General features: G+C 48.4%; 2 protein-coding genes across 4 annotated transcripts; one reads left to right on the forward strand and one right to left on the reverse strand.

Moving 5' to 3' along the window:
* Positions 1-606: 606 nt before the first annotated feature.
* On the reverse strand, positions 607-11,435 carry tut4 (terminal uridylyl transferase 4). 3 transcript variants are annotated; one of them, XM_028403472.1, is made up of 30 exons: positions 11,297-11,435; positions 9,905-10,421; positions 9,673-9,824; positions 9,285-9,401; positions 9,031-9,208; positions 8,856-8,944; positions 8,685-8,736; positions 8,484-8,553; positions 8,248-8,374; positions 8,040-8,159; positions 5,948-6,142; positions 5,695-5,869; positions 5,122-5,612; positions 4,885-5,035; positions 4,669-4,755; positions 4,061-4,164; positions 3,911-3,968; positions 3,724-3,827; positions 3,547-3,636; positions 3,265-3,378; positions 3,102-3,179; positions 2,830-3,007; positions 2,708-2,755; positions 2,515-2,597; positions 2,288-2,403; positions 2,017-2,171; positions 1,839-1,933; positions 1,206-1,764; positions 895-1,065; positions 607-805 (listed from the first exon to the last, which is right to left on the reverse strand). In XM_028403472.1, the coding sequence occupies exons 2-30, from the start codon at positions 10,347-10,349 to the stop codon at positions 717-719; spliced, it is 4,491 nt and encodes a 1,496-aa protein (XP_028259273.1). In that variant the 5' UTR covers positions 10,350-10,421; positions 11,297-11,435; the 3' UTR covers positions 607-716. The 3 variants fall into 3 exon arrangements, with proteins under 3 accessions (XP_028259273.1, XP_028259272.1, XP_028259274.1); XM_028403471.1 differs by lacking the exon at positions 11,297-11,435 and adding an exon at positions 10,990-11,220; XM_028403473.1 differs by lacking the exon at positions 11,297-11,435 and adding an exon at positions 10,517-10,534.
* A 243-nt stretch (positions 11,436-11,678) lies between these two features.
* gpx7 (glutathione peroxidase 7) lies at positions 11,679-14,392 on the forward strand. Its single transcript, XM_028403474.1, has 4 exons — positions 11,679-11,767; positions 12,361-12,588; positions 13,738-13,999; positions 14,081-14,392. Exons 2-4 carry the CDS (start codon positions 12,457-12,459, stop codon positions 14,242-14,244), a joined length of 558 nt encoding a protein of 185 aa, XP_028259275.1. The 5' UTR covers positions 11,679-11,767; positions 12,361-12,456; the 3' UTR covers positions 14,245-14,392.
* The last annotated feature ends 6,744 nt before the right edge of the window (positions 14,393-21,136 follow it).

Consider the following 21,136-nt stretch of genomic DNA (forward strand, 5'->3'; position numbering starts at 1 on the left):
CGTGTCACTTCCTGCTGACTGATAAAGGACAGAGGCCACCGTGAAGGTGATAAACTCCTGCACATTTTGCACATCAGACTCTTTAAGACTGAAGTAACCAGCAGAGTCGAATTAGACGTGTAGATTCTAACATGTGTTACATAGTGTAGGATGTGATGCTGTTAAATGACTCTCACACGCAGTGCTGAACACGTTGACATCCTGCATTTCACACATTAAAAACCGACAGCAGTCTCCAGACAGATGAACTCGCACCACACGGCAGGTTTGTTTGCTTTTTTTCTTTATTTTTTTTGTAGCATTTTTTATATTTAAGATTTTTGTCCCTTTTTTCTTGCTAGCCCTGCTTTTGGCACTACATATTTAGGGTGACATGTTAGATTGTTTTTAAAACAAACATCTATTCAAAGCCTTCATCTTGTGGCAAGCAAAGTATGAATACAGCTAATAAAAATAAAGGTTTACATTTTTTCCCTCCTTACTTTACACATAAAATAAAAACACTTTTTTTGGACCCCCTCAAAAACGGGGGTATTAAAATATTTGACATTTGTATCACAAATCAATGTAATGAGACAAAAAAATAAAACATAAAAACTGTACAAAAATGATAAAATTCATTTTAAAAATTTTCTTGTGATAAACTGATGCAAAGAGTACATGATTCCGCCTCGTTATTGTACTGACCATGGATCTAATTTAAAGGAGGTGCAGGTTCACTTCTTCTGCTGGATGAAGTTCAGGTTGACTGGATGCCGGACGTGGGGGACCAGAGGGAAGTTAGGATTCGGATGCACCACAGAACCTGGTGGAGGGAGGGGGGACAGAACACGTCAGAGGGAGACCTGGTTTCCTCAAGCAGGATTAGCAAAGAAAGCTTTCATGAAGTCTGACCTTGGGTCACGAAGGGTTTCCCCGGCTGGTAGCCTCCGTTGCCCTGCTGGATGAAGTTCTGGGGCATCCTGTAGGGCCAGGATGGAGACAGGGTGTACTGAGGGGTTTTACTGTGCTCCCACAACCGAGAGCCTTGGCTCACACCGACGAACTGGGCTGAGTGGCCTGAGTCTGCAGAGACCAGGAAGAAAACACGATCAGTGACTCACGTAAATCAAACATTTAAAAAAAACATTTAAAGAGCGACTTCATGCGGCATGGACAGAACCCCCCGACCCACACCGTGCCACCAACGTTCACCCCGTGAATACCTGACTTGACCACAGTGCCATTCCCCATGAGTGACCCCGGTTGTGCCAGGTGGTTGTGCCAGTGTCCCTCCCGTCCCGGCCCGCCGATGCCCAGCTGTCTCCCTGCCGGTTGGGCGAAGATGATGCTGGGGTCGTTCAGGTTCATGGGCCCGGTGTTGGCCCCTGAGCCCGTGGGGCTCCCGTTGCCCGAAGCCGAACGCAGAGCGAACTTCAGGCCGGGCGGGGAGGGGGCGTTGGGAGAGGACGTGGTGAGGACCGGCCCGTGGATGGGCCAGGAGGTGGAGGGGATGTGGACTGGGTGGTGAGGCTGCCCCTGGGACTGGTGCTGGTGGGTGGGGAGAAGCCCCAGCGCAGTCAGCGCTCCCGGATGATACTGGCCCGGGTGGGAGGTAGGAACACTAAAGAGAGGCAGCTGGACCTGGGGGTGAGGCGGCTGCTTCTGGAGCCCAACGGGACTGGCCTTACTGTGGGAGGGCTGAGGGGAAGTGGAGGACCGGGAGGAGCTCTGGGGGACAGCGGTGGTCTGAGGGGAGTAGGGCGGAGTCTGTCGGCTGTCAGACTAGAGGAACAGAAAAACAAATTAACCGCCGTCGGAGCTTTAATGATGAATGATTTTCGTCCCGTCTGACTCACACATTCAGAGGGCTGCCTGGTCCTTCCAGGCCCGTCTGCAGCTGTGGGTAGAGAGGCGGGCTGGGAGCTCACCATCGTTCGCACCATGTGAGGAGCTGCAACAGAAAAAACGATTGAAACAGAGACGCCTCTCACAGAGGGAAAACACTGCGACATGAAGCCAAAGCCTGCTGCTCACCCGGTGCCCCGGCCGCCCTCTGTTTGAGGTGGCGGTACTCAGGACAGTCTCTCCGTACGTGACCCATGTCCCCACACTGGAAGCAACGTCTGTCCTTCGGCTCGCGCTCCTCCTCTTTAACGTCCTCGTCTTTATCGTTCTCCTTTTTCTTCATCCTGACGACAAGTGAGGAGTAAGGAGTAAGAAAAAGTGCTGTCATTTAAACTCTGAAGTCTAAAATAAGCCTGACGTCTCTGTTATTGAAATTTCTTTGGAATGAAGAGGGGACAACCTGCGTCTCTTTGGGCAGTCCTTCATATAATGTCCGATCTTCCCGCAGATCCTGCAGCACCGGTCGTTGGGCGCCAGCTCGCCATCTGTTAGCACCTTCGAGTCAAAGAAGTAGTCCTGTAGGAGAACATGGCAGGTTCTTTTTAAAACAGACTCCACAAGACGGCGTCTACATCTAACCACAGAATAAGAAGTGAATATGGGAGCGGAGGTTCGAGTGATGTTTACCACTTCAGTGCGGGGGACGGGATAGAAAGGAGTTCCAAACAACTTCCTCCCATTTATAAAGGCCTTCATGATGAAGTTAGTCACTGGAGAAGAAAAAAGAAGCAACAATACAAATGAGCAGAAACACAAACATCTGCTGTTTAACTGCTGCCACCAGCAGGCAAAGGAGGTGACAGTAACACAGTAAACTTACTTTTGCGTGAAACTCCAGCACCAAGATTATGATTCAAATCAAAGGGATCTGAGGAGAAGGAAGTACGAGTGAGCGGGGGGGCAGGTTAAACATCATTCGGACGAGCGGAGCCGTGTCGGTACCTTCGATTGCGATGCACTTGCTGGTCCACTGCTTCTCAAACGTGGTGAGGCGTTTCCTTTGGCGGATGCTGATGACGTGCTCTTTGAAGTCAAACTCCTCTGTGTAAAAGCGGAGGAGCCCCAACCACAGCTCTCCCACCGACTCCGTGTTCGGCTGGTGCTCCGAGAGGCGGCGACGCTGCAGAGAGACGCAGAGAGACGCACGTAAAACCTGAAACACTCGGTGTGTGACAGCAGCGGGGCTGAAAGGTTCCTGAGTTCATTTAACCCACCAGATCATCCAGGTCATCAAAAAAGAACGCGTTCCAGCCGTCCACCATCCGCTGTGGAACAGTATCCCCGTCAAAGATCTGGAAGACAGCGACGCAAGTTTTATTTTATTCAACACTGAACTTTTTATCTCTGTTCTCTGACTTGTGAATTGATTGTAGGTACCTCCTGCAGGACGGGGATGACGGGCGGCTGCCTCTGCTGCAGGAAGTAAAGCACCATCAGGATGTAAGCGTAAGATGAGAGGCTCCCTCTGGACGCATCGCCAATGTCGCAGCGCTTTGGGCACAAAGGAAGGTCAGTCACAGGAAGAGATGACACACAAGATTTTAAATCAAGAAGAACTTCCTGCAGCAAAAACTCACACACCAGGAAGAACAAAACGCTTCAAACTGAGCAGCCTAGCGCCACACGGAGTTAGCTCTCCATTTGGAAACGGTCACTCACCTTTGCGAAGACCTTCATGGTGTACCCGAGGAACTGCACACGTGGATCCAGAGCTGCGTACGTAGCCAGCATTCTGGTGTTGTGTTGAGCCTACAGAGATAATATTTCACTTGATTATTTATCGTCCTTCACACATCAGCGGCTGCAGGTCTTAGTGTGAGGACCCTGTCCCCTCACCAGGGTGTTATAAAGGCTGATGTCCCCCTCCAAGCCGCTCTGTCTGTGCTCAAACTTCACGATAGGCACTTTAGCTGTGGTGATAGGCAAGATGTTCCTCAGGCCTGTGACGACAGGAAGACAGAAGGTCACGGCCCGCTCTGGACACGGTACAAGCATCGACAAGAGACACTGAGGACGACTTTACCTGTGTGCTTCTTTAGCACTTTAGCGAGGCCTTCAATGATCTCTTTGCAGTTCAGCTTCTGTTCAGAACAGATAGAAGTGTAAATATAATGTTTACGGAGCATGTGTGAGCTGCTGCAGATCTGTGTGTGTGTGTCTTCTGTCTGCCAACCTCTGCCGTCTCATGACCCTCCAGAGTCATGCAGATGTCAAGGTCACTGTCTCGGAAGCCGAAGCCATTTTTGGAAGAGCCGAACAAGCAGAGCTGAGCTTTCTCTGTGGTTTCAAAACAAGGGTTGAGGATGGAAATGATTTATAAAGTAACACTATGCACCTTTTAAAATGAGATCAGTATAGCAACAACCCGTTATGTCACACACGGATTAACATTCTGTCTGATTTGTTGATCATTTCTTGCCAATGTTTCAAAATAAATGTCTTCCAGACAAGATATGAGTTTCCTCAACTGCTGAGAGTGCTTTTAATTTGAAATATACAGACCAACCTCTCAGTTCAAAGTGACAGTAAGCAGCAAATGAAGACAAGAAAACAGACCACAGACACATCTGGTCAGGTGCTTTCAAAAGAATACTTGGCAGCTGATTGGATGATCCATCCGTCAGTCAATGCCAATCAGATCAGATTTTAAGCATCTTTGTGAGGGAAATATGAACAAAAGAGGCAAATATCAGCCGTAAACACCGGTTTACCACCCGTGGTGCAACACAAGAATCTCCGCAGAGAAGAGCAGCGGGCGACAGTTTGATGCTTCGTGCTCACCATTGTACTCCTTTCTGATGAACCTCTCCAGGCTGGCGAGGATCTGCTCCCGCTTCTGCTGCTCCATGTGCGGGAGCGACAGTTCATCTACAAACAGAAAAACAGCAGTGATCAATGATCTTTTTAATAATTAGTAAGATACCAATCGAATGCTGCTCAGATCATTTCAGCGCGGTCACAGCACCCCCTGTGGGAGCGGTGTGGTGGATTACATACAGTAGCACATTTTGCAGAGCCCGTCCAGGATGTCTCTGAAGCGGTCGTTCATGGGGGGCAGAGGCTTCAGCTCGATCTTCTTGAAGTCCTCGGGACACTCGTCCTTCAGGTGGCCGTCTCGTTTGCAGATGCTGCACACAACCGTGGGAGGCTGGAGGGAGTGGAGGAGAAGTCCGCGTTAAATGACTGCATACATGTAAACAGTGTTGAAGTGACTCTACAATGTAGTACTGTTACCTTCCCACCAGTGAAAATCATCTTATCAAACACATAGTGCAGGTCGGCGGATGGAACACACTTCTCCTTCTCTTCCTCCTCCTCCTCCTCCTCCTCCTCCTCACTGTCCAGCAGGCCGTTGGGGGAGAGGGAGGGAGTGTTCTCCTCACTGAGAACCATGTCTTTGAGGCTGGAGTCCAACGTCTTCTCATCCGTTTTCCTGGTCGGAACTGAACCATCTTCAGCATCGCTGTCAGCCTCCTCCTCCTCCTCCTCCTCCTCTGAGCCCTGGCGTCCTCTCTGAGCGCTCTGGCTCTTTTCACCTTCGTCCTCCTCATTGTCCATGCTTGCAGCCTCCTCTTTCTCCTCTTTCTTTCGGCGGTGCCCTCCGGCGCCTCTCTTCTGAGGGCAGGCGAAGTATTTGTAAGCTGAGCGGAAGCGCTCCTGTATGTACTCAAACACCATCTGACTGTTTAAGCTTCGTGCAACATTCCTCTTCAACGCAAAGGGATCTAAACCAAAGGGGGAAAAGACACGTGAAGTTGAACTGCTGACATTTCTTCAGATGAGTTGTTCCACAGGGCGCCCTCTTACCCTCAATAGCCAGCCTCCGTCGAGGCCAGTTCTTCACTTCCCGAGAGAGGAGCTCCTTCAGGCGGATGCTGATGATGTACTCTTCCAGTGCAAACTCCAGTGTGTAGAAACGTAACAGCTCCAGCCACAGCTGGCCCAGTGACACATCTTTACGCAGGTCCAACATGAGGCGGGTCTTTTGAGGGGAAAGTAGCAGGCGTCAGTATAAAACACTGTGACGACACCTCTACAACATGAGGTCTGCGTGACTCACCAAGCCCTGTGAGATGTGAGCATCGTCGGGCTTGTCGTGCTCGGGTTTGGGTCTTCCTTCCCCTCTGCCCTCGTTGCGGTTCTCCCCTCGTCCCTCTGTGGAGCTGGGAGGTCTGTGCTCCCATCGGACAAACATGTCCAACGCAATTCCAGTTAGATGATACTCGTCCACGCGTTTCACGTCAAAACCTTCAATCTGAAGAGAGAAGAAAGCGAGAAGTGAGCAAAGATGATTCACAGACAGGAAAATCTACATGAATCCATTCATTCCTTCAAGGCCCCCCTGAGGTATGGGTCCTGAGCACCAGATCAGGAGAGATCTTTGTTTTGAAGTGAGGTTCTGTAGCTAATTTGACACATTTTGTGTTTTTTAGGTGTCATGTTTACAAAGAGGGGGGGCAACAGGATGTGTGGTCATCCTGAAAACATGCGATCAACACTTCCTCACTTAGATTTGACTTAGTTATGTACATTCGCTGCTCTTTGCTTGTTTTTTTCTTCATGGCCATTTCAGTCTCGGAGATAACAACTGTAATCACCTTGTGCTCCTGCTGCCAAAAGCCCCAACTTCCACTCAAAGAGCTGCAGGAAAGCAGAAGTAAACTAAAAGAATACAGACCTGTTATTCTGTCGCTGCATAGTGATTAAGAGAGAAGCACAACTCTGCACATCTCACACAGTATCTGACATGATTAGTTCTATTGGATTACACAGTGCAGAATGCTCCTTTAGGGGGACGTGTAAGACAGTCTAAGCACACTTACACCAGACTCATGGTGTCTTGTGTTGTAAAAGCGTAAAGTTACACAGCTGACAAAGTGTAAATACACGTCAAACTGTATTCACTCTACGTGTGATTTTTACCTTTGTGATTCCTTTTAGACGAGCACATCACCCCAGTTTTATCTTCCCTTCACTGGCTGCCTGTGCATTTTAGGATCCACTTTAAACTGCTTTTATTTCTTTTTAAATGTGTGAATGGCGTTGCCCCGTACCTCTCTGAGCTTCTCCTTCCATACACGCCTCATCGGGCTCTCAGGTCAGCCGACAAACTGCTACTGAGTGTACCTAAAACTAATCAGAAGCTCAGAGGGGACCAGGCCTTTGCTTTGGAACGACCTGCCTCTGCACATTAGACAGGCCTCCTCTGTACCTGTTTTTAAATCTTTTCTTAAAACGCACTTGTTCACACTGGCGTTGGGCACCACTTGAGCTGATGACATTTGACCTGATTTTATTTTATTTATTTTATTCTACTTTATTTTATCTAATTTTAATGTTTTTTATTCATTTTAACACATTTTAAATTAGTTTTAATATATTCTTTCATTTATTGTTTTTAGTTTATTCTATTGTATTTTTAGATGATTGTAGCACTTTGGTCAACCTGGTTGTTTTTTTTTTTAAGTGCGTTATAAATAAAGTTGCAGTAGACAGTAACTCAGTAACTGCTCAGGTAATGACAGGTGACCTCTCTGCTGTACTCTGAGCTCTAGGATCTGATTTCCTGCACACTGTGTCTTCACAGCATTAATCATGTGAGCCCATCATCACTCACTAAGATGAAAAAAAAAGTTCCTCAGTTCTCCTCATTAGCACAAATATTTCTGCAGCATCGCTCCAAAAAAAAGTGCCGACACTTTTCAATATGGTATTTTTAGGTCACATTTACCAAGCCAGACAAGAACCATGCGGATATCTTGACACAAAGGCAGAGACACGGCATTAATCCACGTTTTCAGTTTAATCATGTTTCTCTGTTTTTAAAGGAAAAAGACGTAAAATCAACATCTGCTGGCCCCATGGAAACGATCTGTACCTCTAAAAAGAACACTCAGCGGCGGATTGGATGAACCATCCATCAGTCACTGTCAACGCAAGTTAACTTCAACCAATCAACAAGCTGCTTAGCATCTTTGAAGGTTGCTAGTAACGGTGTTGAGGATCTTTGTTGTGTATGTGAGGAAACGAGCACGTGGGACATTTAAACGCATCTGGACCTGACAGCGATTCCTCAAATGTTATGAAGATGTCTGATTACGCTACCTCATGACCTGGCATCTCTACAAAGTGAAGACAGTGGATTCACTTACCCAGCGGCCCAGGTAGACGGGGAGGATGGGCTCTTTTCTCTGCTGCAGAAAGAAGATCACCATGAGGGCGAAGGAGTAGGAAGGGATGCCGCCTTCAGCCTGGCAGTCAATGTGACACAGCTGCAGAGATAAACAAAGCACCTTTTAAAGGCCACTGCAAGCTGTTTGTCATCTCTTCTTTCATCTGAGGCGCCGGTCACAGCCTTACCCTCGCCCAGTAGCGGAAGGACAGCACCAGGGGGGCCAGTCTGGGCTCCAGTTTAGCCAGGGCGGCCAGGTGATTGGTGGTGAGACAGGCGACATCGTTACCTGCACTCACTTTACACAAGAGGCCGCTGTGGAGAAACACAAAAGGGGGGAAGGACGGATCAAAATGGAGACGTGGTTTCCAGAAATCTATCCGTAAGAGATGTGCAATGTTTAAAAAGCATGATCAACGCTCACCTGGTCACGTCGTGACAGAACACAGCAGGAACTTTGGCATGAAAATCTGACTCAACCTCAGAAAATTCATCTACAAGACAAACGGAAAAACTCAAATTCAGTGGAGCGTTCACAGCATCGAGTCGTTTCATGAGGTTGTTACAGATTCAAGTTCCTCCGGGTCTAATCTGTTCAAAGTTCAAATTGAAAAGCAACACTCACGACTGTTTTTAAGGATTTCCAGCACTTGAATCAGGACTTCGGGTTGTGTCATCTGAACACACAAAAGAGACAAAGAAAGAGAAAACTGAGACCGTCGTCGGTAAGAATCATCGCTGATTTTTGTGCTACGATGTCATTTTGTAAAACATCACTTTTTGTTGAAAGACTCACTGTAGAAGGGTAGGTGACATCGATGTTGATGTCACTGGTCTTGAAGGCAAACCGGGTGAGACACGAACCATAGAGACGGAGAGAGCAAGCTGGAAAGCCAAAGAGAAAAGATTAGAAACGTGTAGAGAACGCACAGAATGTTCCACACGAACACAGACGAGTCGCAGCACACAACCTGAGAGGTGCCTCTTTATGATCTCCTCCATCCGGACCACCGCAGCTTGCCGGACCTCAAAGTCCTCCTCCGAGATCCCATGCTGCCTCGCTGTTTCGAGGACAGCAGCGTCCAGGGCCTTCAGCTGGGCGGCGGAGGGGGGCGGCAGGGCACGCAGTTCGTTCTCCTCCTGTTTTTCCTGACAACAACCACAAAGTGTCAACCAGTCGTTCTACAGCGCTGCCGTGCACCTGTGTTCAGAGGAGCGCTCTCACCATGATGTTCTTCTTGTGTCTCTTCTCCTTGATGTGTTTGTGCGCTCCTTGAATGTTCTCGATGTGCACGGAACACAGCTTGCATAAGTATTGATAGTTTGGGTACTCAATGGATTTCTGTGAATACAGAGACAGAAAAGCCAATCAGTTAACCCCTGTCAGGTGTCACATGGAAATCTAGGCCAACTTAAAGACGCTTTCCCAGACCTCAAGATGAGCTCCAACATAATGCAATCCTCAGGCCCAAAGATAATCAGCAGTTAATGTTCACAGAGGTCATTGTTTATCTCGTGGGTTTGAATACATGTGTAAATGTCGGAGGTTTTAAAGTCGTCAGACGGTCATTCGGATGCTAACATCAGGCGTGACGGCCCTTACGTGTCCTTACCTTCACCAGCCGGTGGATGTAGTCTCTGTAGAGACGCTCCTCTGCCTGTCGGAGGCCCAGCTGCTGCTCTGTCAGGGGTCCTTCCTCCACAGTGGGCCTCACCTCTGTGCCCTCTTCAACAGACTGATGCATCAATGCTGCAGCTTTCACCACTGCAAAAAAAATGAAGCAGTTTTACCAGAGGGACATTAAATGAAGTGGACATCACAGGGGGACACGTCTTTCCACCCACCATGGGACTTTTCCTTTGCTCCGGCTCCACCTGAACTCCTCTGCTCTGTGAGGCCTCTCTCAGGAGAGCCGGTCTCTCTCCCTGCTGAGGGGCTGCTGTCTGCTGGAGCCGGTGCCACCAGTTGCTGCTGCTGCGAGCTTGCCACTCTTCCTTTGCCTCTCTCCCCCGAACTGGTCCTTCCAGTCAGTCTTGTGAGCCTGGGGGGCCGTCCTCTCCTCTTATCCTGTAGGGTGTCTGTGGAAGTCTTGCCCGGCCCGCGGCTTACCTGGCTGCTTATGATGTGCTCATCCTTTGCAGCTGTGAATTTTTCTTTGCTACGGGGTCCAGGTTTGAGTCCCTCTTTCTGCACAGAAGCTTCTTTAAGTGACCTCTCACCAGGCAAAGCTTTGGCTCCTCTGAGCTGAGACTGTCTCACTGTTTTTACTGGACTTGTGGACTGATCCATCCCTCCCGTCCTGCTGCTCCGGTGGACTCAACACCACAGTGAAGATGACCAGGGAGGCAGGCCACCAACAGTCTGAGTAAAAAAACAAACACAACAACTGTAAAAAACAGTGAAGGAATTTAAAAAAAAATACAACTCTTACAGCTCTTATCTGTTTAGATACTTAAAATAATAAAGGAGGAACTGGATTATTCAGGTCTGGCTGCATGCACGTATAGTTCAGCCGTGTGAGTGATTGTGCAAGAAGTTTAGTTTCTATTTTGGGTAACTGAAAGTAAAAAGCAAGGTGCTCAAACTACACTTGAGATCAACCAACAACTTCAGACATTTTCTGCTTAATCCCTCAGTTATTCATTGTTATGTATTTTTCTGAACTTATTATAAACCTTATCAACACTTCCATGCAGCTACAACACTGAGAACTACCTCTTGGAGCCAACACATCCATGCATGGCAGCCTTGGAATAAACCTAACTGCCAAAAAAAAACACTATTCAAGTGATGCTGCTGATTTTTTTGTTCTGGTTGACTGAATCAATAACGTCTGATATTTACAAAAGCTGAAGATAATTAGCTTTGGTACAGCACAAGAAGCAGGAAATATCTGGAACAATTAACGATCAATCCACAACACAGCTACCTGGAAGTGTTTTTAGCACCGCAGTGAAACAACAGATCCCCGGGAGAGAAGCGCCCTCAGTGCCCCGCGACCACCGCGCCTGTCCACGGCCGGTGTTGTGGTTCTAAGGTTGGGCAACACGCAGCAGCAGGTTCGGGGTCGCAGACAGGGTCTGGGACTAAGGTTTGGATCAGGTAGCTCAGCTCCAACACAACACCGGGACTGACTTACCGTTAGCTAAACTTCCAAAAGAGACCAAAGTGGGGTGGGGGGCGGGCGGGGAGGAGGGTAAACACAAAAACCACCCCCGGAAAGAAGAAACGCTCACCATTAAACCCCGAAGACGCTTCCTGCGCTGCGGGGAAGGACTCACGCCGACTTCCCGGAGGAGTCTTTGCTTCAACCGAGTGCGCTAATCGCCGTGTCCGTGAGCTAACTGTCGTTAGCCGCGGTGCCCGGTCGTCCGGCGGAGCTAGCTAGGGGGAAATAAATAACACTGGCACTCAGTTGCCACACAGCAGCAAGTCATCCGAAGCACCGAGCAGCCGCTTCTTCCGCCGGGACTCACTCCAGCGCCACAACCCGCACTTTGGAGCCGCGAAGCCGCTCTCGAATTATCGTTCAGCTGTCTCCATGGTTCTGCTCGGCGTAATATTTTTTACATCCCACGGCCCTGGTCAAAACAGCAACCATTGACGCCATGTTAATACATTACCCCGCTGCATTGTGGGAGTGCCAGTGATGATGAAGAGGGGCGTGTCACGTGGTGCATTCAAGTGCAGCTCGGCAAAGCGCTACTGTAAATACAGTAGATTCTTTCTTTCTTTCTTATTTCTTTCTTTCTTCGAGGATGTAATTTATTTAAATCATAATTTTCCTTGTTCAGACATCGAACCTCCTTTCACAGACTGGCTGTGTTGCGGGCTCTGACCCACTTTCCAAGTTTATCCGCTTAGTTCGGTTGTTGTGTGTGTGTGTGTCTGGTTCCTTTGTATAAAGTAGGCCACGGTGCCTTCATTTGCCCAACGAGCTGAGGCGTTTACTGGCTCACACTTTCTTTGTTTTGTTTTGGTTTTAAATCAACGCGCCTTCAAAGTAAAAGCATCACCGACAGCACCTACCCTCAGATGTCCTCAAAGATGCCCCTTTATACTGATATATATACGTTAAAATATAAAAATGATCAAAAGTAAAAAATAAACGACAGATCCATTATATATACTAACAAAATAACCCTTAAAATTACCCTTAATTTCGGTCTTATTTTTGCCTGTAGAAACTAAAATAATGTAACTTAGGACATGTTTACTTTACTTAAGAAGCTTTTTCTTCTGTAAATGTGTTTTCAGATGATTGGTGGATTGTGAACTTTTTCCAGCTTTTATTTTGTAGGTGCCTGTCTGCGCAGGAAGCGGCGTCCTCCTGTCTGTAACCTGACCGCAGGAGTCTGGAGCAGTCCGCTGCTGTGTTGGCAGTCTGAGTGTGAAGATGCTGCCCGCGGCCCTCACCGTGCTGCTGGCTTTATTCAGCGTGTCCGAGAGCAAACAGAAAGACTTCTACACCTTCAAGGTGGTGAACAGCAGAGGGAAGCTGGTGTCTCTGGAGAAGTACCGGGGCTCGGTGAGTCTGAACAGCTGATGGAAGTTTTGTCTGCACGTCGCCGGCTGCACGGATGGATGGATGGATGTTGCACGGGGAAAGTTTCCTTTTTTTGCACCTCCTAACATTCTGTTTGTAGATGTAACTAACACCACAGCCTCCTCCTCCTCCTCCTTCTGCTCCTGCTGCTGAGGGTCAGTCTGTCTGTAGCTGCCCGGGATGTGGCGTCATGTAGCCCCGCTGGCCTACGTGGCAACAGGCCTGCAGAGCCCCTCATTCAAACAAGGTACGGATCCAGCAGCTCACAACCTGGAGGCTCTGCAGGCTCTACTCTGCACGGCACAAAGATGTCTGCATGCCAACGTCACTAAAAGTCCAAAAAGAAAGTTATTAAAAGTTATTAAAACATTAAAAGTTATTAAAACATTTGTGTTAGAACATTTGTAGTTTGTGACAAACATAGAAACAAAAGTTCAATAATTCTAAATAAAACACACATGATGGAACATCTCACTAAAGGGGGGGAGGGGGGGGGGGTCAGTGACATCATCAGACTGATGGTATCACACCAACCTTCCAAACGTCTTATTCCAGCACCACAAACCCCAGAATGTACATGAGAGAACAACTTCAAGCAGAGGAGCAGAGTTTGGTCACCAGACACATCTGCAGAATTTATCCAGCTGTCTCAAAAGAATTTAAAAATTAATTAGAGCTCTAAATGATGCTTCTAAACTTCAAACGTCGCATGTTTGTGGAGAAAAGTTCTCATCGCAGTGACTTAGAAAACACAAGCTGCTGTTGTGTCCATTCATACACACCACGGTGCAGCTTCTTCATCCTGACACTAGAGGTCAGCAGATGATGGCGTGTGATGTCTACACACGTGCTTACTGTAGCAGCTGTGGTGAAGCATGCAGCATGTTTAAACCTGCACTAACATACTTTGCTGTTTCTGTTCTGGCCCGTGGAGCTCTGAGGGAACTGATCGTTAACACAACTGAAGATTGTCTAAAAAAATAATACATGTCTGGACAAAAGATTTTAATTTCTTTTACATGTTTTATAGAACAAAATCGTTATTAATTGAAGCCAGAAATATTCAGACCCTTTGATAAAACACAACTATCAATACAGTGATTGAAGCTGACCCTGACGCTGTGCCTGCAGGTGTCCCTGGTGGTGAACGTGGCCAGCGAGTGTGGCTTCACCGAGGAACACTACAAAGACCTGCAGCAGCTCCAGCGGGACTTTGGTCCCTATCACTTCAACGTGCTGGCCTTCCCCTGCAACCAGTTCGGCCAGCAGGAGCCCGGCAGCGACAAGGAGATCGACAGCTTCGTGCGCAGAGTTTACGGGGTCTCCTTCCCTCTGTTCAGCAAGATCGCTGTCATTGGAACAGGAGCCAACAACGTCTACAAGTACCTCGTCGGTGAGTCACTTTAAGAAAGAAAATCTTAGGGCTCAGTCAGAGAAAGGCATTCACGTCCCTTTTGTCTCCTGTCCTCTGCAGAGACGTCTGGAAAGGAGCCGGATTGGAATTTCTGGAAGTATCTCATTGATGTGAACGGCAAAGTGGTGAACGCATGGGCACCCAGAGTGTCCGTCAAAGAGATCCGTCCCAAAATAGCCGAAATGATTCGCCAGATCATCCTAAAGAAGAAAGATGAGCTCTAAACCGGCTTTGTTGTGAGACCGGAGGATGCCTGAACCAAAATAAACTTTAACATGTGTCCAGTTCAGGTGATGGAAGCACTGATGAAGCCCCGGATGATTTCAGCCTGGACGACGTCTGCAGCTGCAGGTCCTGTTCCCACATGTGTCAGTTAGGTGGATTGTGTGTCTGTTTTTTTTTAAAGAAACCTTGATTTGTGGAATAAAAGCTGACTGTGACGACCACATGATGATGCACTGTTTTATATTTTCAGAACAAAGAGAGTTCTGGGTGAGCTCAGGCGCCTTTGTTTTGGCCACAAGTCTATATTAAAAATGTGCTGATAGCTGATTTAAAGAGCTAACCTCACCTCCTCCAGCAGCTCAGCTGACACCTGACTGACAGACAACACTACATTAAACAGTCTGTGGAGCCCTGGAGGAGGTCAGAGGTATTGCAGGGTCTGAATGTTCCATGTACAGCTCCAGCGGAAATCAGTTGCAGTCTACTAGATCTGCAGCTGATGACTGTTTGCATTATTGATTGTCCATAATTAAAAGTGTACTCTGACATTTGAAGGACAAACCACTGAAAATGCCCTGACAATGTTCTTGTTTCCAGACAGTTCAAACTTCCATTCGTTGATCATTGTTGCAGCGTCAGAGCAGATGAGGAGGATTTACATGACGTTGTGTGTCTGTCTGCACAAAAAGGTTCAAAGAAATGATTCACAATGTTAAAGCTGGACTTTTCTTGAAGATGTCTCTCGGCTCCTCTGAGCAGCTTCATCAGTTCTATGTGTTCTGGTGGGGAAACAGGTTTATATGTGGTGGAGGACCTCAGTGGGTGGATCTGTGTGTGTAAATGTCTCCACACTTACCTGTGCGGTTGTTCTGACTGTTGAAGTTCAGGTCTGTCTAAAGACTGCTGGAAGCTGTGCTGGTTAAACTGGTTAACACCGTCCTCACTGGACAAGTGAGACTCGGTGTGAAACATCCTGGGGATGGATGTTAGTGCTGCACCACTATAGTCCACCACCTCTGTTAAGGAAGCTTTCTCTGATGCTACAGACGCTTCCTTGACTCCTCTTTCAGACCACCTGTCCTCTCTGTCCTTGTCCTCTAACATGTCCCCTTGTCTTTGAGGTGTAGATGGTCTTGTCCTGTGGAGCTGGCTCGTGCTGTGCCATTCCTCAGCGGTTGTTAGGTTCCTCGCTGCACTGATCTGCATACGTTACTTTGTGAGTTTTGTCCTCAGGGTGGACCAGGTTCTTTCTCCGTGGAGTCAGAGGTTCAAAGTGGACCAGGGTGCAGTGGTTGTTGAAGGTCCTCCTGGCTGTCCACATACTTCTGTCCATGTTTGTGTATTTAAAGACTGCTCTCTGTGTTGATATTGATCTGCAGGTTTAATAATTGTCCTCGTCTTTATGTGGTTTCTGAAGAGCTTGATGATCATGATTATTGTTTATTGATGATCAGATTTCCAAGTTGCTTTTTGGGTTTTATCCATAGTCATCAGAGTGTCTGATGTTTTCTGTGGGTTCAGATTTTGAATGTTTTTTGTTTTTTCTTAGAATAAAGTGGTTTGAAGTTGCTGGATTTATTCTCTGTGTGATCAAAGGATGACATTTGGTAGAAAATTCCTCAAAAAAGGTTGAAAGTTGAAGTTGTAGACCTAAAAACATCCAGAAAAACGTCAGACTTTAAGGTGTTCCTCTAAGAAACACCACTATAGACACTGCTTCATGTCGATTTGTTTAAATCTGAAATGAGAATACAGTGGAAGTGGAACCTCTTACTTAACTCTGTATTTTGTGAGTGTCTGTTCACCAAAACACAATTATTGTCTGACGCACGCTCTTCATTCAAACAGGAAGGACTCCGCCTGCAAACTCATTCCTGAATTATAATCCCACAGCTGGCTGAACCGGTACGTCTTCCTTCTCCTTCTATATGGAATGTTGTCAAACTGGAAACCAATATATGAACTCCACCTTACCACTACAGCAGTTCAGTCATATATATTCCTTCATTTTTTGTCACAAGAGGCTTCATCCTTCATGTTTTAATTATAGATCCTTATTATAGCTTTTGTAGCAGACTGTGAACATGTAAAACCAGCAGCTCAGATCGTCAGGACCAAACCTCGGCCCAGTGTGCTCTCTGACACTCTGCATGGAGGACGCTGCCTTTTGTCTGGTTGTTCGTCACCTGCAGCTTCACCTCATGACAGACCAGGTGTCATTATGAGGCAAACAGCACCACACCCGCTGTTATTGAACGGATGCTCCACCACAGCCTATTTTTACCTCAGTAATTAGTCATTGACAATGAAACTGACATTTTTTCATGCAGAAATTACACCCTGTAATTAGGTGTGCGTTGTACTCCACCTCAATAAATTTGCTCCTTCGTAAAATCTATTTTACTGTATTTTACGTGGATGTGTGAAGAGTTTTCACTTTACAGATGAACACATTTTATTCATATGGTGTCTTTTACAATCATAATGATCTCTAGGTGTTTTACAGAGACCCAGAGCCTGACCCCAGAGCAAGAGAGAAAAGGAGGTAGGAGAGGATGAAAGAGAGACAGAGAGGAACAAACATGCAGCATACATTACAGAAGAGAACCATGGCAGGTTATGGTTGTATTAGGGCAAGCTGAAGTGATGGATTTACTTCTATTCCACCTGATATGATACATGGTGTACGATACTGTAGGCCAACATTTCCACATTAGAAGATGTCTGATAGCTAAAGGCTCAGCCTCCTACTCTACATATGGAGATAATTCAAAGTATAGTTCCTGATCTTATACAACGTTAGTGTGCTACAAGTGAAGAAAACTTTGCTTCTGAATTATAGAGAAACTTTCTCTGATACTATTCCAGTATTTTATTTTAACAAGGAGACATTTCTGGTTTTATCTGCAGAATTTATTGACCCTGGTTGGGTAGATTTTATGCATACAGAGAGAACATAAACATATGATTATATACAACATCGCATAACATAAATAAACAGTGAACAGTGGATGTTGATTAGACCTGACTAAATATTACACATGTGCATTCATTCAATAAATTATATAACTTATGACTAATATGAAACAACAAGATAGGAATTAGAAGTTTAAGGTTTGCATAAATATGAATAGATAAGGAACTGTGTGAATGTATGTCCAAATACTTGCTGAACACGCACAGGTGTATGAGTTTAATGGAAGACAAACACAAGTCCAAGGGACAGAAGCAGCACACTCATCCTGACAGAGGTGGCACCACTTGTAGTGGTTTTAGTTGTAGTAGAACTTGTGGTTGATGGGGCAGCAGTGGTTGATTTGGCAGTAGTGGATGTTGGTGCAGTAGTGGTTGATGGAGCAGTAGTGGATGTTGTTGCAGCAGTGGATGCTGAAGCAGCAGTGGATGTTACTGCAGCAGTGGTTGATGGGGCAGTAGTGGATGCTGACGCAGCAGTGGTTGATGGGGCAGTAGTGGATGCTGACGCAGCAGTGGTTGATGGGGCAGTAGGGGATGTTGGTGCAGCAGTGGATGTTGGTGCAGCAGTGGTTGATGGGGCAGCAGTGGTTGATGGTGCAGCAGTGGTTGATGGTGCAGTAGTGGTTGTTGGTGCAGCAGTGGATGTTGTTGCAGCAGTGGATGTTAGTGCAGCAGTGGTTGATGGGGCAGCAGTGGTTGATGGTGCAGCAGTGGATGCTGGTGAAGCAGTGGATGCTAGTGCAGCAGTGGTTGATGGTGCAGCAGTGGTTGATGGTGCAGCAGTGGATGCTGAAGCAGCAGTGGTTGATGGGGCAGCAGTGGTTGATGGGGCAACAGTGGATGCTGGTGCAGCAGAGGTTGATGGAGCAGCAGTGGATGCTGAAGCAGCAGTAGTTGATGTGGCAGCAGTGGATGCTGGTGAAGCAGTAGTTGATGGTGCAGCAGTGGTTGATGGAGCAGCAGTGGATGCTGAAGCAGCAGTGGTTGATGGAGCAGCAGTGGTTGATGGGGCAGCAGTGGATGCTGGTGAAGCAGTGGTTGATGGAGCAGCAGTGGGTGCTGAAGCAGCAGTGGTTGATGGTGCAGCAGTAGTTGATGGGGCAGCAGTGGATGCTGAAGCAGCAGTGGTTGATGGAGCAGCAGTGGTTGATGGGGCAGCAGTGGTTGATGGAGCAGCAGTAGATGCTGGTGCAGCAGTGGTTGATGGGGCAGCAGTGGTTGATGGGGCAGCAGTGGTTGATGGGGAAGCAGTGGTTGATGGTGCAGCAGTAGTTGATGGGGCAGCAGTGGTTGCTGAAGCAGCAGTGGTTGATGGTGCAGCAGTAGTTGATGGTGCAGCAGTGGTTGATGGTGCAGCAGTAGTTGATGGGGCAGCAGTGGATGCTGAAGCAGCAGTGGTTGATGGAGCAGCAGTGGTTGATGGTGCAGCAGTGGTTGATGGAGCAGCAGTGGATGCTGAAGCAGCAGTGGTTGATGGTGCAGCAGTGGTTGATGGGGCAGCAGTGGTTGATGGGGTAGCAGTGGATGCTGGTGCAGCAGAGGTTAATGGTGCAGCAGTGGTTGATGGTGCAGCAGTAGTTGATGGGGTAGCAGTGGATGCTGGTGCAGCAGTGGTTGGTGGTGCAGCACTAGTTGATGGGGTGGCAGTGGTTGATGGTGCAGCAGTGGTTGATGGGGCAGCAGTGGATGCTGGTGTAGCAGTAGTTGATGGGGCAGCAGTGGATGCTGGTGCAGCAGTGGTTGATGGGGCAGCAGTGGATGCTGAAGCAGCAGTGGTTGATGGGGCAGAAGTGGATGCTGGTGAAGCAGTGGTTGATGGAGCAGCAGTGGATGCTGAAGCAGCAGTGGTTGATGGAGCAGCAGTGGATGCTGAAGCAGCAGTGGTTGATGGGGCAACAGTGGTTGATGGTGCAGCAGAGGTTGATGGGGCAGCAGTGGTTGATGGTGCAGCAGTGGATGATGGAGCAGCAGTGGTTGATGGGGCAGCAGTGGTTGATGGTGCAGCAGTAGTTGATGGGGCAGCAGTGGTTGATGGGGCAGCAGTGGATGCTGGTGATACAGTGGTTGATGGTGCAGCAGTGGTTGATGGGGCAGCAGTGGATGCTGGTGCAGCAGTGGTTGATGGTGCAGCAGTGGTTGATGGGGCAGCAGTGGATGCTAGTGCAGCAGTGGTTGATGGTGCAGCAGTGGATGCTGAAGCAGCAGTGGTTGATGGGGCAACAGTGGATGCTAGTGCAGCAGTGGTTGATGGAGCAGCAGTGGATGCTGAAGCAGCAGTGGTTGATGGGGCAGCAGTGGATGCTGGTGAAGCAGTGGTTGATGGAGCAGCAGTGGATGCTGAAGCAGCAGTGGTTGATGGTGCAGCAGTAGTTGATGGTGCAGCAGTAGTTGATGGGGCAGCAGTGGTTGATGGGACAGCAGTGGATGCTGGTGAAGCAGTGGTTGATGGAGCAGCAGTGGATGCTGAAGCAGCAGTGGTTGATGGTGCAGCAGTGGTTGTGGTTGATGGGGCAGCAGTGGATGTGGTTGATGGGGCAGCAGTGGATGTGGTTGATGGAGCAGCAATGGTTGTGGTTGATGGAGCAGCAGTGGTTGTGGTTGATGGAGCAGCTGTGGTTGATGGAGCAGCAGTGGTTGATGGGGCAGCAGTGGTTGTGGTTGATGGGGCAGCAGCGGTTGTGGTTGATGGAGCAGCAGTGGTTGATGGGGCAGCAGTGGTTGTGGTTGATGGAGCAGCAGTGGTTGTGGTTGGTGGAGCAGCAGTGGTTGATGGGGCAGCAGTGGTTGTGGTTGATGGGGCAGCAGTGGATGTGGTTGATGTGGCAGCAGTGGATGCTGGTGAAGCAGTAGTTGATGGTGCAGCAGTGGTTGATGGAGCAGCAGTGGATGCTGAAGCAGCAGTGGTTGATGGGGCAGCAGTGGTTGATGGTGCAGCAGTGGTTGATGGTGCAGCAGTAGTTGATGGGGCAGCAGTGGATGCTGGTGAAGCAGTGGTTGATGGAGCAGCAGTGGATGCTGAAGCAGCAGTGGTTGATGGTGCAGCAGTGGGTGCTGAAGCAGCAGTGGTTGATGGTGCAGCAATAGTTGATGGGGCAGCAGTGGATGCTGAAGCAGCAGTGGTTGATGGTGCAGCAGTGGTTGATGGAGCAGCAGTGGATGCTGAAGCAGCAGTGGTTGATGGTGCAGCAGTGGTTGATGGGGCAGCAGTGGTTGATGGGGCAGCAGTGGATGCTGGTGCAGCAGAGGTTGATGGTGCAGCAGTGGTTGATGGTGCAGCAGTAGTTGATGGGGTAGCAGTGGGTGCTGGTGCAGCAGTGGTTGGTGGTGCAGCACTAGTTGATGGGGTGGCAGTGGTTGATGGTGCAGCAGTGGTTGATGGGGCAGCAGTGGATGCTGGTGTAGCAGTAGTTGATGGGGCAGCAGTGGATGCTGGTGCAGCAGTGGTTGATGGAGCAGCAGTGGATGCTGGTGCAGCAGTGGTTGATGGGGCAGCAGTGGATGCTGAAGCAGCAGTGGTTGATGGGGCAGAAGTGGATGCTGGTGAAGCAGTGGTTGATGGAGCAGCAGTGGATGCTGAAGCAGCAGTGGTTGATGGAGCAGCAGTGGATGCTGAAGCAGCAGTGGTTGATGGGGCAACAGTGGTTGATGGTGCAGCAGAGGTTGATGGGTCAGCAGTGGATGATGGAGCAGCAGTGGTTGATGGGGCAGCAGTGGTTGATGGTGCAGCAGTAGTTGATGGGGCAGCAGTGGTTGATGGTGCAGCAGTAGTTGATGGGGCAGCAGTGGTTGATGGGGCAGCAGTGGATGCTGGTGAAACAGTGGTTGATGGTGCAGCAGTGGTTGATGGGGCAGCAGTGGATGCTGGTGCAGCAGTGGTTGATGGGGCAGCAGTGGATGCTGGTGCAGCAGTAGTTG

This window comes from Parambassis ranga, chromosome 4, assembly GCF_900634625.1.
Source record: "Parambassis ranga chromosome 4, fParRan2.1, whole genome shotgun sequence".
NCBI lineage: Eukaryota > Metazoa > Chordata > Actinopteri > Ambassidae > Parambassis > Parambassis ranga.